The sequence below is a fragment of the Typopeltis vanoorti genome, chromosome 14 (genome assembly GCF_054136105.1).
Source record: "Typopeltis vanoorti isolate ZY-2024b chromosome 14, IOZ_Tvanoo_1.0, whole genome shotgun sequence".
NCBI classification, from domain to species: domain Eukaryota; kingdom Metazoa; phylum Arthropoda; class Arachnida; order Uropygi; family Thelyphonidae; genus Typopeltis; species Typopeltis vanoorti.
In genome coordinates, this window is record NC_143562.1 from 112,870,491 (window position 1) to 112,886,981 (window position 16,491).

The 16,491-nt window shown below is 38.1% G+C and overlaps 1 protein-coding gene across 6 annotated transcripts in view; it reads right to left on the bottom strand.

Annotated features, from left to right (window-relative positions):
• LOC150099843 (protein Gawky-like) overlaps positions 1–16,491 on the bottom strand; it is a 580,239-nt gene that overhangs the window by 107,800 nt on the left and 455,948 nt on the right. For all 6 annotated transcript variants that reach the window (XM_090404074.1, XM_090404072.1, XM_090404073.1 and 3 more), the window contains 2 exons: positions 4,686–4,743; positions 4,356–4,582 (listed from right to left, as the gene is read on the bottom strand). In XM_090404074.1, coding sequence (XP_090260200.1) covers positions 4,356–4,582; positions 4,686–4,743 — 285 coding nt within the window. The remainder of the gene's footprint in view (positions 1–4,355; positions 4,583–4,685; positions 4,744–16,491) is intronic.

Consider the following 16,491-nt stretch of genomic DNA (forward strand, 5'->3'; position numbering starts at 1 on the left):
TTTAATTAATTATGTTTCCATATGTATTCAAAACATGCTTTTAGATTTATTATGTTATAAATAGCACAGTATTTCCGTAATGTTGGTAATTCCTACATAGTATTTTAAAAAATTACAAAATAGTCAAAACGACGTATAGGGAAATAAATTAAAAATTGAAGTAAAACTTTAATTCCAACATTCTAAAATGTTATTTTTCTTGCTTTTCTGTTCGCAAAATCGTCGATGACATTGTCGAATTTTGTTTCATGACTCAGTTGCTGTTTTATAGACAGTATGGCAAGATTTCTTAAAAGCCAAAAAAGTGTCTCCCGGGCGGATCGCCCCCTCCCACGGCACTGTAACTTAGTGGTCCGTAGAATTTTTTTAGGCATTTTACTGGTCCTTGGGCTCAGAAAGGTTGAGAAACGCTGCCTTAGACGATAGAAATATTAGATCTGATAATGTTGGAGTCTTGACAAGTAACAGACTGATTTGGAGGAAAATTGTAGATAGAAAGTTAGTAATGATGTAAATTTTTCATGTAGTACTAACATATCCTGTACACCCCTTGAGGGTACACATCAGGAATTTGATGATGATGAATTAATGTGAAGTCATTAGCCTCTATAAACTTAATAAAAACGAGAACTACCACAAAGAGCAGACTGCTGTAATCATGTAGAAAAGGGAGTTTCAGTCTTTTCGAATGCTACAAAAAGCAAATAGAATATAACATGAAAGGCAACCATAATCAGCAAGTAGGCTCTTGCTGCTTCTTGAACATGTGTATTCTAAGAATCCAGCTTATGCTCATGAATAGTAATGGCTTTTTACCACTCAGGTACTTTTTGAACAAACTGGTTCGACTAAACAGTAATGTAGTTTCCAGTAATCCAACTAAAAACAGTAATCCAGTTGGACAGAAAGTATTGCATTTAGAACAAGTGACAGGGCACTGTCACCTGTGAAAATGAGAATTCTTGGTCATGTAAATACTGAATGTGGTGTTCAATCCTGACTGCCAAGTAACCAAAATATTCAGAAAATAGTATCCCTCATCTGCCTTCTCACTAATAATGAAAGTTTGTTTATTTTTAGGTTCTCCAAAAGGAGTAATCTAAGATTTGTCTAGTGCATGAAAAGTATCCACGTGAGGTATACTCATGACTAGGTAGCTTAGTCATGAGGATACTTCACATGCAAACTTTGTTTATTTATGGGGATATGGTGATGATGATGACACCAAGTGAAAAACTTTCTACAAGGTCTTAATAGTCCTAGCCTTTTGACTAGGATACAATGAGATTCAGTATGGATATAGCAGCCTGTATAAGTCTTCTTTCAAAAAAGTTGAAAATTGTAAGTTGTCATCTGGTTGACAAAAATGAAGCCCCTGTAACTCAGTCAGTATATAGTATAGACGAATCTCTTTGGTTTGAAAGACCTGGGTTTGATTCCCGTTGGTGATGTAAGGAACACTTATCTGGTCTCTTTCGACTAATCTCATATGGAGGTAGGATTTTTTTCTCTCCAGAAAACTCGGGTTTTTTGCCCCACAAAACAAGCAAACCAGTCCTATGAACGCACACGGAGTAGTCAGAAATAAATACTGCCCTTAGGGTATGCATCAAGGAGTGGCAACCTAGCTGCATTAATTAGCTCTAAACCCCATTGGTGGTGGGAGGAACTCAATCCGTCCCGGGGGGGGATTGATGAGGGGGATATGGTGATGACAAAAATTAGTAGGTCTAAAAAAGGCTATCTACTTCTTTTTCTAAGGTGAACTGGATCGTAGTAGGGATTGCATTTATTTTGGAAAGAAAATTGCTGAAACTCAGAGGAAGAGCCTTTCCAAACTACAAAAATTTCATCCACATATCTGTCGGTCTAGGTGAAATATTTTCAGAGATGTTCAGAGTGTTTCATGAAGTTGGCAATGATTGGAGAAAAAAGACTGCCCACAGCTGTTCCTTCGTTGATATAATTGGTTTTGAAACTTGAAATAATAACAAAAGTGTATAAAAATATCAAATAGAAATACTTCTTGGAGGCATCTGATAAGGGAATATTAGTAAACAAAGATCCAAGCTGATCATAACATTGGAGGGCTTTGATGAAGATTGTAAATTTTGTTTTTTAAAATCCACAGTTTTTATACAAGTAGCAAGTAAATTAGATAAGTTATTCTGATAACTAATATAAGTGGGACATCCTATACAGTCAACAACTGGCTTAAATGGAACACCAGGTTTATGAACTTCAGGTCAACCAAATAATCTAGGTGGATGAGCACAGAAGGGATTAAGCTTTTTCTTTTGTTTGTTATCTCAAATAGAAGCATTATCAATAAAAGAATTAAGCTGATTTATCTGGCTACTAGTAGGATCAGATAAGAGATGGCTATAAGTAGTATAGTCTCAAAGTAATATCAACATTTTTCTATCATATTTTAACAACAAACAGCCTTTCCTTTGTCTGCTTTGGTAATAATAAAATTGTCGTTGTTTAAAGATTCCAGAACTTTAAATTCAGAAAAAGAAATATTAAGATGAGGAGGTTTAGCAGTGAAAACCTTTTTTTGCACATTTGAATCAAATTCTGTTAGCTGTTTTAGGAAATAAGGACTGAAGGTCTTTAATATCTTCTTCTTTTCAGCCATTTTCTGTCCACTGCTGGACGAATGCCTCCAGTTCTTTCCACCTTTCTCTGTTCTTGGCAATAGTTTACCAATTTTCCCCAACAAAATTTGATAATTCATCACTCCACCTTCATTTAGGAAGTCCTCGGCCTTGTTTCCCTTCTTATTTCCCATCTTTAATATATGCTGTGAAAAAAATTCATAAGAGGTACCTCTTTGGAAGAAATGGCAAAGTCACGATAAGCTCATCCTGCATCAGTGGATAGCCATAAATACTGATGACAAGTTTATCTGCATCACCAGAAACGTTCTGAGCACTGGTCCTAATGTAGCTTATGAGTGGATCAAACATCATGCTCATTCTTTATGTTCTTCTGACAAACTTTTACAGAAAGAATTAAAATACATTATATCTACCTTCTTATTAAATGGTTTTAACAATTTACTATTATTTGACACCTCCAGGAGTCCAAAGACTCATCGAGGGAGGGCACCTACTCTACAACTCTCCATCTCCATCACTCAACCCATCATCTACACCAACGCCATATACTGTCCACCACAATCACTATTATTTTCGCAGGCAATCACAAACATCCATGCCCATGGTGGGATTCGACCCCGCAGCCTTTTGGCTGGAGAGCAAATACGCTAACCACTCGGCCAACCAGGCCGGCAATTTATTCATCATAAAAACATTTAACAGTTTCAGAATCTCTGCCTCTTCTACTCTAAAAGAAATATGTTTCTATTCTTTATGTGCAAGGCATTTCCAAATGCATGGCAAAAATTTTAAAACCACTGATCATTTTTGTTGCCTTTTATCCCACCAGAAAAATCTATGCTATTGTCACATCTCCTAAGGATAAGCACCTGCCTGTTGGTTTCTCAGGACTCTACCAGATTCCTTGAAGTTGTGGCTTATCTTATTTTGGATAAACTGGAAGAGCTACTTTTATTCATCGTGAAGAACATATGTCGTATATTAAAAATCGCGAGCCTGAATAGTCTGGACTTGCTGAGTGCTAACCACTAAACATACAATTTACTGGAACAAGACAAGAATTCTTCATCAGTCTATTTCATTATAGAATGTCTTTGTAATAAATGTATAAACCCGACATTTAATAGAATTATACTAAATGTATGAATCATTGTCCTATCTTAAATAGATCTGATGTCTACGTCTATTCCCTTTACGGGAAATAACACTTTTTAAATCTGCTAATCCTATATTTTTTCTCCCCCCCCCGTTAGGAAGACACTGACTGTTTTAGTTGTCTTACATTAGCCATTGATGATGCACTTTTAGATTTTTCTGTCATTGTTTAACTGCTTTTTATTTGTTGCTGTTGTTTTGAAGATGCCTATGAAACTTCTAAATAAATAAGTGCTTTAATGTGAGTTTTCATTTTATGGTTTGTTGTTATTACCTAAACCTTAGCTCACCCACGGGACTTATGTAAATTTACAACCTTATGTGGGTAGGATTCATAATAAAACCTAGAGAAATTAGAACAGACAAGGTTTTAATTTCAACTATCTTCTAGATTTAAATGTTAGTCTCATTCTGCTGTTATTTGAAAGTATCCTTCACATAAAATGCACTGTGTTATAATATACAACAATTTTCAAAAAGTTAAAAATACAATGATGATGCAACTGAATAATTAGGATGAAGAGAAAAACGGTTAAATTTCTATGACTGCTCGCTTTTTACTAATAATCTACTAACCTTAACTTGAGGTTTAAAACCCTGAGCACTAGCAAATCCTGGGGCGAGTATTTGAGGTCCTTGAAAAGCTGTGGGCCCATGGAAGTTACCCTGTCCAAAAGAAGGATCAAGATTGTGTTCAGCAAGTCCAAGTTCATCTGCAACACTTCCTGGCCGTAGTTTCCGGCCTCCAAAGCTATCCATTTCTACTGCACTGGTTTCCCGAACTGACAATGACTGCAGTTCCACTGTAAAACAATTAGCACATCAGAAGAATCGAATGAAACATTTTCTTTCCAATGACAAAACTGCATGAATTAGCTTTTGGAATTATTGAATAAATATACTTACCCAAAGCATCCTCCAAACTCATATTATTGGCTCTTAAAGCATTTTCAATATCTTCTTTCTGAAAATTTTATATGACTGTTAATATATATATTTTATAAATACACAGGCAATTCATTGTAGAATATGGGAGTTTAGAAAATTATAAACAGAAGCTCATATCATTCACAATGAATCCTTTCATTCTTTCTATTAAACATACCCACCTATGCAATATTAAAATAAGCATTTGAACAGCACTGTTTCTGTAAAATTTTTTTGCTTGATTATGATGTATGATATACTTGACAAGAATTATATTATTGTTTTAATCCTATATATCAGTGTACGAATAAGTGTGAAACAATTTCATAATTAGTCTACTTGTATATATAGACTGATGACTAAATATCAATTGCTTTAGTAATTTCAGTGAACTTTACCATAAAAAAATTCTCTGCCTTAACTCTTAGTTTCCACCATTTCCTTTGAAGTAATCCCATTGGGTGTACAGCGATGTCAGCATGTTTTTTTTTCTTTTTTTTTTTTTTTTTCCCCATGATTCCATGCATCACTGGAAGTTCTCTAGTGTGACTGTGTTGAGGCACCTCATGCATTTCTATCTGGATCTCCTCAATCTTGTCAAAATGAAGTCCTTTCAGTCAGAATTTCACCTTAGGGAACAGGAAGAAGTTCAGGGAACTTTACCATAAAAAAAAAATTACATGCCCTAACTCTTAGTTCCTGACTTACAAACACAAAGTGTTTTTGGAAGTCAGGAACTGTTGAACAACGAGTAATGTGTGAGCAAGCACATTGTCATTGCAGAGAATCCAGTCTTTGTTCTTCCACTTGCTTTGGCTCATAGCACTATTCACCAAATGTTTCCGTAAGCATTTAGTGGATTTTAAGGAGGAAGTAAAATTTGATGCAGATTCTTTGCCCCTTAAAATCCACCATTTCAGTTGAAAAAGAAATCACTGAACCACTAAAAACACAATGTTACAAAATGTAACCAAAGACCACAGCTTCTCAGCTTGGCAGCTGTTTGCATACTGATTCACAAAGGGAACTGCTCGCACCTCATAATGAAGAAAGGGCATACCACAACAAGTTCACGCATGCTATTCCAATTCAGCAAAAACTTTTGAGTAGCACCTTGTATTTTTTCATACATCAGCAGAAAAGGTGTATCGCAGTATTAAATTCCACTGCTCTCACTCATGAGATCTCAATAAAGGTTGAAAGTGGTCTCGGTGACAACCCTTCCCATAATTATTATATGAGCCAGTCCATGGAGTCTGAAGAGTCATTGATGGAGACCCAAATCTATCGATACAATCTGTCATACCTCAGCCTTGAACCCATTCCACTCCTTCACAACTCTCCAAGCCAAAAATCTAATCCTCACACCCCTCCTAACTACACATTTATTCAATTTCCAGGGATGACCCCTTGTTCTGGACTGTCTAGCCTAGTGCTAAAAGATTTCTCTGCATCAATCCTATAAAACTCAGTAACTTAAACATTTCTATCACCCTCTTACCACCCTCTTTCTATCACCCACTTGAGACGGTTGGTCGTGTTTTTAGCGAGCTCCCGAAAGCTAAGTATAATTTTGAATGAAAATTAGAATATAGGTTAAAATCATAACGTAATATTGTCTAATTTTGGTAGGTTGTGGTGTCTGTGTGATTTTGGTGTAAATTCCGTTATTAATTTAGTATTTAATGATACGGTTCATAGATTTGAATATGGTGCCAATGTGATGTAAGATAATGGCGTCCAAAAAAAAAAACCATTGTTCAAAAACTATAATGTGAGAGAATTTGTCCAATGTGATGTGTAGAATGTATGCATTCCTGAATGAGGCTGGAGTTTGGATTGAAAGTGATAGTGGCGGGAGAATGTGCAGAAAGTGTAAGCAAAGTGAGGAGTTGAATTATGTGTCAGGTTGTGAGACGGCTATGGTTAAAGAAAGCCAGAATGCGAGTGAAAATAGTGGCTTGATAGGGAATTGCGATGTACAAGATGGCAATGAGAGCGGTGATCTAAGAAAGAGTGAGAGCAACTATACAGAGAGAGAAAATGGTTTGAATGATAAAAAAAATGAGGAATTATTTGTAGGAAGTGAGATCGCTAGGTTGCGCACAGTGATACAAAATGAGCAGCGGCAATTAGAGCACCTGCAAAACTTTCCAGAGTGATTCGGCTAACGTAAATAACCAGCGTAAGAGTGGGCGAGTTTCTGAAATGAAGGAAAGAGTGTTGTATGGTGACTCGTTATTAAGAGGAGTGATAGATGGGAGCGTAACTAAATCGTACTTACCGGGTGCGAAATTTAAGGATGTAAGTGAGAGTATTAGAGTGCAAAAACAGAGGGTGAAAGAATTAATAATTGTGGCGGGTACGAATGAATTGAAAGGTGATAAATATTTTATGAGAGAGGACTCGAAAGTATTGTTAAAGGTAGCGAAAGAAAAGAGTGACAGAGTTAGAATGTGAGTATGTTGCCGCAGTATGACAGAGAGGAGTTTAGGAGGAGGGCCATAATCGCAAATGACATTATGCGCAGGTTATGCAGATAGTGTGGTGTGGAATGAGTTTGATGGGCGAAAGGACTTATACAACATGGATGGCCTGCATTTGAATGGACTTGGTGTGCAGAGACTGGAAAAAGTGTTCCTGAATGAAGTGAAAATGGATGTGCAGAACCAGGGAAACAAGAACTACCAAGGAGGGAGGGGGGGGGGAGTGGATATGCAGACATCAGTGAGACAGTTGAGTAAAAACGTATATAATGTACCTGAACCAGCACTAAGGACAAAAAATGGGAATGGGACATTTAGAATAACGCATCAAGATAGGGGTGGGACAAAGGGATCACTGCATTTCATGTATACTAATGCCAGGAGTATTAGGAACAAGGAGGAAGAATTTTTGGCCTTGATTGGCTCTTCCTGGCCACAGGTTATTGGCATTAGTGAAACATGGCTGACGAAAGATGATATAGTTAGTGTGATAGAATGTATAGGTTATAGTGTGTTTAGGAGGGACAGAGAGAATAAAATGGGGGGAGGGGTGTTATTGATGATAGCTGATGAACTGCAGCCAAGGAGAATTGAAGTTGTATTGCAGGATAGTGAAAGGAGCTCATTTGAGGCTATTTGGTGTGAGATTGAGACTGGCAGAATAAAATATACAGTTTGGTGCTGCTATAGACCAGGTGATGGAATAGATGATGGAGATAGTATGCATAAACAAATTGATGAAATGAGTGGAAGGAGGGTAATTATTATGGGGGATTATAATTATGGTAACATTGATTGGAAGGAGGAGAGGACACATGTGAGGAAGGAAATGGATTTTATTCAATTATTAAGGGATAACTATCTGAGACAGCATGTAATTGAAAATACTAGGGGTGAGAGAGTGCTTGACCTGGTAATAGCATCTCACAATTTGACTGTAATGAATATGATCATGTTGCCACCTATTGGTGAGAGTGATCATAAGGTCTTCACCTGGGAGGTGGCTAAAGGTGTGGAATTTTTGATTAAGACAGGGTATATGTGGAATTACCGTGCTGGCAAGTATGAAAAGCTTAGGATATTGCTTGGATCAGTGCCATGGCATGTACAACTGCAAGGGCTGGACGTCGATAGAGCATGGGAAGTGGTCAAGGAGCATTTACAGGAGGATATGGCTGATTGAATACCTAGGGTCCGAATAGTAACAAGTAGGGGTTAAATGGATGAATAACACCATTAAGCTTGAGCTGCAAAAAAAGAAACAACCGTGGAGGGAATTTAAAGAAAGGGGTGACATGCAGGCACACGAACAGTATAAAGTGCAGGCCAGAAGGGTAACGAGTGTGGTAAAAACAGCAAAAGCCGATTATGAAAGGAAACCAGCTATGCAAGCAAAAGAGAATCCCAAACAGTTCTTTCAATATGCTGCAAGCAAGGAAAAAACTGTACATGGCAAAATGATTTTAAGGAATGACGATGGTAAGGAGGTCACTGAACCAGTTGATATAGTGGAGTTACTGCGCGCGCACTTTGCAAAAGTATATGATCCAGGTGGTGACATTGAAAAAATGAAGGAGCCATTAGTTTATACGGGAATTATGATGAATGAAGTGGAGGTGAATAGTCTATTACAGAACCTTAATGTGAATACATCTGTGGGATTGGATGGTATACCGCAGGGTCTTGCTTGAAGCAGCTAAGGAATTATCAGTGCCCTTGACCATGTTGTTTAATCTGAGTCTCGGGTCTGGTTTAGTCCCGAAGGTGTGGAAAGAGGTTAAAATAATTTCGCTTCGCTGCATAAAGGAGGATCCAAGACTATGGTTGCAAATTACGGACCGATCAGCATATCAGGTGTTGTTGTCAAGGTCTTGGAGAAAGTAGTCAAGAGAAAAATACAGGAATGGATTGATGAAAATGAGATACTGTACAGGAGACAGCATGGCTTTGTGAAGGGTAGATCATGCCTCAGTAACTTGCTCAAGTTTTATAATACAGTGACGGCTGAACTGGATGAGGGTAATGGGTTTACAGCGATACTGCTGGACCTGGCAAGGGCGTTTGACAGGATACCACGTTGAATTCTAATCAGTAAACTGCAGCATATGAGAATGGATATAGAGTTGGTGAGGTGGATGGTTGATGGAGAGATATCAAAGAGTAGTTTATTCAGGAGTAGAGTCCAAAAGACGGTCTGTGACTAGTGGGGTGCTGCAGGGTTCTGTTCTTGGACCACTGCTGTTTAATCTGTTTATTAACGATATAGGGAAGGATCTAAGTGGAACAGTTCATTTGTTCGCTGATGAATCAAAGTTAGGGAGGGCGATAGTGAATGCAGAAGATGTCGAAGTCTTGCAGGATGACTTAGATAGATTGGAGTTCTGGGCTAAGGAGAATGGATGTCAATTTAATGTGACAAAATGTAAGGTTATGCATTTTGGGGTGAAAAGATTAGCAGCAGTATACCACATGGGTGGAACTGTACTCCAAGAGATTGATGAGGCCAGGGACTTGGGAGTGTTGGTGGATAGGGAGATGAAATTTAGGGGGCACATTGCGAAAGTAGCTAAATCAGTTCATCAACTCACTTGGTTGTTGAAAAATACCTTAACGAGCAGAGACAAGCAAGTTATTGTACCTCTGTACCGAGTCTTGATAAGACCTCATCTTGACCATTGTGCCCAGATTTGGTCACCTCGGTTCCTTCTTCATTGGGAGGAGGTGGAGAGGATCCAGAGGCAAGTGACTAAGATGATAGCAGGTCTATGGAATGAACCATATGAAAACAGGTTGAAGATTTGTGGGTTGCAGAAACTGGTTGATAGGCGGAAAAGGAGAGACATTCAAATTACTAAAAGGATTCTATAAGATTAATTCAGAGGATATTTTTGAGATGAGGACTGGTGGTGGGAGAACTAGGGGACACCTATGGAAGCTGGGCAAGAGTGTGGTTAGCAGTGGTGTTAGAGCTGGGTTCTTTACTTTTAGAGTGGTAAATGAGTGGAATAAGCTGCCAATGTCTGTTGTGGGTGCTATGACAGTGAGCAAGTTCGAGGCAAGGTATGCTAGATACTGTGAGAATGTCGTATAGTTGTGTGGACATGATGTTAAGGGCCTCCCTCGATGAGTCTAAGGACTCCCTGGAGTAGCCCGGAGGGGGAAAAAAAAAAAATGTATTCTCTTATCAACCAGCTGTCTGTGCAGTTAGCCTAATGGCTTTGCGCTTCACAACCATATGCCTGGGGAAGGAGTCCTAGGTCCAATTCCCGTCAATGACGTGAGGAGCTCAAGGATCTTCCTCAGCCATAGCCAAGTTAGCCGGTCTTGGGCATAGACAGCAGGGTTTTATCCCGCCAGTTTATCTGGTGTTTTTCATCCAGCAAGCAAACTGGTCCGAGGACATGCACAGATTACAGTCAGGAAAACTGACCCAGCCATAGGTCTGATTCGTCAGCCTATGCCGGTTCTGGAGCCTGGATAAAATTTGGGGGGACTAGATGGTATGATAAACTCCCACAAAAAGGGGGAATGCTGTATCATCACACGGAATTTATTTATTTATCAAACAGCTTCTGCAATCCATACACCTTCAATCCATCTTCATAGGTAACATTCCACAGGCCACTTGCCTCTGAATCCTCTTCACTGCTTCCTCATTGACAAAAAACCCAGACGGCTATACTTGAGCACAGTAATCCAGATGTGGGCGTATCAAAACCTTATAAAGAGGAATAACTTCCTTATCTGCACTTGTTAATGTGTTCTTCAACAGCCAAGTAATCTTATGGGCTACCTTAGCAATATGTCCTCTAAATTTTAACTCTCTGACTACCACCACCACCCCAAATTCTCTAGCTTTATCGATTTCCTGGAGTACAGTGTCATCAATGTGATACACAGCTTGTAATTTATTTATCCCAAAATGCCTAACTTTATATTTCTTGACATTAAACTGACATCCATTAACTTTTGCCCATACTGACCAGCCTATTTAAATCACGCTGCAAAAAAACAATTAGTCTCTGCATTGCCTTGATTAATACTACTATACCTAATTTTGCATTATCAGCAAACAACTGAACATTTTCTTTCAGGTTATTTCCTATATCATTTATGTACAAATTAAACAGCAATGGTCCCAGCACTGACTCTTGCAGCATACTAGTCATCTATTTTCGCCTCAATTCTCCCCTTCATATACCACTTTTTGATATCCATCCAGCAGCCACTTTTATCCACTTAACCAGTGTCATATACATTGCAATTTGTTCAAATTTTCATGTTATATTCTGTCAAATGCCTTTGCAAAATCATGTACCCATTTCCTTTAACCAACTCAGCTGTTACTCTGTTATAAAAAGCTAGTAAATTATTAAGCCATGACCAAACCTTCAGAAAGCCATGCTGACCCTTATACAGTATCATATTTTTATCTACCCATTCTTGAATTCTCTTTTTTTTTATCAATTTTTCTAGTACTTTTACCATGCCTGAGATTGGTCTATAATTTGCTACTGCAGTCTTAGAACCTTTATGCAAGGGAATTATTTGGTCCTCTTGGCAGTCCTTTAAGACTATCAGAGCTGAGCCTTAAATTAAAGAGCCTAGTCAAAGGCACTGCCAGTTCCCATGCATATTCTTGCAAAACCCTAGATGAGTCTTTGGACTCCCTGGAGGTGTTACATAATAATAATGATATCCCATCTAAACCCACAGCTGTATTTACACTGAGATTCTGCAATATCCTAAAAACTCCCAATTCATTCACCTCTGTTCCAACAGTGTCTGTCACATAGGTTAAAACAGTAACCTCACTAGGACAATATATGCTTGCAAAGTTGTCACACAGTAAATCAACTATTTTATCTACTTCTGTCTTCTCATGACCATCATCATCACTCATTAAGGTTAATCTTCCAAAGTTATTCTTCTTCTTACTTGCCACATAACGAAAGAACTCCTTGGGATTTCCTTTGGCTTGCTTGGCTAGATTCTTCTCATAATCTGATTTTGCCTTCCCTGTCATGCAGGTCATCTTTCTTGCCTGAACCTTGTACTGTTCATGAGTTTGCTGGTCACCTTTTCTTTATATACCTTGCAGAGCATCTTTTTTTTCTGCAGGTTGTGTTAAATGATATTACTCACACATCTAACTCCTACCTGATTACCCTCCTTAGGTATACAGTTTAATACTGCTTCCTCTAGATGACCCTTAACTATATTATTATGTAAGACCAATCAAGGGAGGGCACCTACTCTACAACAATCTGTCTCCACCAACCGCGACTACCTTCATCATCTACACCAACGAAATCTACTCATGACTACCACCACTACTATTTTCACAGACAATCACAAACATCCATGCCCATGGTGGGATTCGAATCTGCAGCTTTTTGGCTGGAGAGTGGATATGCTAACTACTCAGCCAACCAGGCTGGCAAATGCCATGCACTACTAACATCCTGACCCTGCAGTATTTTATGCCATGGTACAGATTTAAGCTTCTTCCTAAGCAGTCATATTCACCTACCTTGTAATTCCATAAATAAATCTTCTTGATAGAATATTCCTCATGTTTTACAATCTCCCAAGTCAAGACTGCATGGTCACTTTCACCAACTGGAGGCAATGTTGTCTCCTTGGTTATGGATAGCACTTCTGATCCTATGACCAGGTGCAATACTCTCCCATCCTTAATACCCTCCATCACATGCTGTCTTAATTATCTCTCGACAGGTGTATAAATACTATTTCCTTCCTGCCGTGTAATTTTTCTTCCTTCCAGTCTATATCTTCATAGTTGAAGTCCCCCCCATAATAATCACTTGACCTATACTCATCTACTAATTTGGCAATGCATGTCTTCCAGATTATCTGTGGAACTCCCTGACCTACAGCAGCAACCAACTGTATATTTTGTCTTAGTGGCCTTAATCTCAACACCAGATTGCTTCAAATGACAGCCACCCTCCTACCTGTGTCCCATTCTTTTTGGCTGCAATTCATCTGCTATCATCAGCAGTACTCCTCACCCCTTACATTCAATTGCTGTAACTGCATCATCTGCTGTTAGCCAGGTCTCACTAATGCCTATAACTTTTGGTGAGGTTGCACTAACCATGCCTAAAACACCTCCCTCTTGTTCCTGATACTTCTGGAATCAGTATATAGAAATCGCAGCATCCCTTAAGTCTCCCAACCACCCCTTTACTTTCTGAATTGACTACCCTATTCAACATTTTTGCTTGAGAGACTAGTTTCTCACTTTTGCTCTCAAACTCACTGGCTTCATGGGTGCCTTCACACAAACTCACTTGTTTCCACCCTAACTGCTTAAGTTTCCCTGAATTTGCACTTCAGCATGCTCAGTGAACAAAGCACTCTCCAGACATCTAACACCGAAACCATTTAGATGAAGTCCATCAGAATTGTACAAATCCTTCTTTCCATCAAACAGACACCACAGATCCACAAATCTACATATAGACTCATTGGCTATCAATGGCCTGCTCCTCAGTTCGCATCTATCATGGCATGGTAGGCGACTTACATCTTCCCTCACGGAATACTTTGCCTCTCAAATCATTTGTACCGAACAAGACAATCATTTCCTTTTACTTACCCTTTTGCATCTGGATAGTGGCCATATTGTGAATTTTTGCACCCAGGAAACACAATTTTGTCATACTTTCGTTAAGTACTCTCCTGATCAATGAATCTCCATACATCATTTTCTCCTTAATTTGTTTTTCTTATTTCTTTGGTCGGTCTTTATTATTCCTTTGGATCACCTGCTTGTTTCTTTTTTCAGCACTGCTTAATTCTTGCTGCTTCTGCAATTTCTCAATCTCACACTTTGTCCAATGAAGGATAACATTTAAGCATGCTATTTCTTTATTATTCTCGTGGAAAGGCTTAGACGTTGGTTATGCATTTTCACTATATAATTTAAGGAAATTACAACGTACTAGGATATACATTAAAATTAAATTTTAATATATTTCTATATTTCGGCAACGTCACGTTGCCATTTTCAAGAACTTAAGTACAAGACACGTGCACGCAGGCACAACAAACAGTAAGTGAGGAAGAAGTAGGAAGCTCATTATTTCTCCTAAAGTCCTGATGTTGGTATTCTTGGGCGATTGGGCCGAAGGTCGTCTGATGTAGGTTTCCCAAATTTGAGGAAGTCTCATGCAGCCAAATTTGTATTTCTTTATTAATATCCATTTTGTTCTTCTCTATTTCCAAGGCCACATGTTCGACGTTAATAATGTCATTTTCCACCTTACTGTGTATTTGTTGAATTCTCGTCACCTAACAGACACTCACCTTTGAAACACTTAAGATACGCTCTCTCTCCAGTTTCAATTTCCTTCCACATATTCTTTAATTTTCTCGACAAATACATTTCACACACACACTACACTGAATAATATCTCTTAAATTCAAATCACATAATGTATTTGCTTTGTTGGATAACAAGCGTGGCCTCTATATACTAGTAGACTAGACAAGCTATTTTGCACTTATGCTTGGATACAAGATTAAAACAAGAATATAATTTGTCAAGTATAATATACAAAGCCCTATATTTAACAGAAACAAACTGCACACAACTCAATATTTCTGTCAGTCTCCTCAGGCAATGATCATATTTTCTATTCATAGATGATATTTTATATTCTCGATCACTTTGCTATAACAGAGGGAAATTCTTCAGCTACATTTTATGCTACCTTTAATGCAGACTAGAGAACAGCTGTTGAACTCTGAATGGTCTTGTCTCATAATATCAGCAAATTATTCAGAATTCAACAAGCATAACACAGCAAACTAGTTCAACAAGCATAACACAACAAACTAAATATTTAAAAGAAGAAAATACTTGCATTTCGTCAAAACCAAATTAGAATGTATTAAATGTGTTAAATTATATAAGGTAATGAAATATAACACATCAGATTATAAAATGGTAAAGAAGTATAACAGTGTAGTAATGTAATGTGTTATTCAAATTTTATTTAAGTGAATTGAAGATCAAAATTTTGTATTATACCATTCAGCTAAGGTTAACTTGAATATTCCACTGAACAAATTGTAAGAGTGGGTCCAAAGGTTTGATAGGTGCTGGCGTAAGTGCCTGAGGCTGTGTAATACAAGGAAAGAGATGTGCGTAATAGCAGTTCTGTGAATCCTACGACAGAAAAAAAAAAATGCTGACATCATCGAAGTTCGAGAATAGCATAGCGCCGCAGAAGGGTTTCAGGAGAAAATAGTGGGTGCTATGAATGAAAAATATAAGCGATTACAGTGGGAGAGAGAGGGCTTTTTTCCCTGGGATTCGTGGTTGTGAGAAGGTCCGATCGAGGTAGTGGTTTCCAGGCCGTGCAGTAGGCGAGGATGAGTGGCAGCTGGAAATTTGAATCAGGCAGTCCATGCTTTCATTGCAAGCAGATGCTATGTCGTGGATGTTCCCCTAAAATTCTCAGATGACAAAGGTAGCCATAGAGCGGATAGAGAATATCCCACATAGCAGGAATGTGACGCCACACGTGACCTAGGCAAGGAATCAAACCTCGGGAACTACTAAAGCAGTATTAACCAGTAGACCCAATTCATGACAGTGAAGGTAATGTAAACTTTTGTTACTAAAATTTTGGAGCCTATTTGTACGAAGAACTTTAGATACAAGAAGTGTATAATGTCAGGACAATTCTAACCTGTGACTAATGCAGTAGATTATAGCCAAATGTCCAGATTACTTAAATGGTTTTAATAGCATTGTAAAGAGAGAAACTAAGTCCCCAAGATTACAAAGGGTGATTTCAGATGAATGAATTGTATCAATGAAGTCTGTATTTAGCATTTTGCCAAATATCAACTCTTGCCTGCATCATGTAGTGCTTGTGTGAATCGAGTTTCCTATCTTAACCTTAAGTATGATTTTAACCTTTAGTAAGCGTGATTTTATATAATTGTGTATTGTACTTAACGTTGTAAATAAACATGTATTGTTTACCTCAAACTGAGTCTTGCCTGACTAAGAGTGTCAACCCACCACTCGAAAATTTACGAAGTTGTCACCGGAGGATAAAATTTAGTAAAGGGGTTTGGTCACGACTGTCTGAAAGAGTGAGGGAATAAATATATATTGGATTATTGGAAATGTCTCCCTGAATAGTGCATTAAATTATTATAGGGAATAGACTGGTGTAGTCAATAAAAAATATAAATTCGTTTATGTCAAAAAATGAGATATGATCAAAAATCCAGGCTAATACATAGAGCGATTG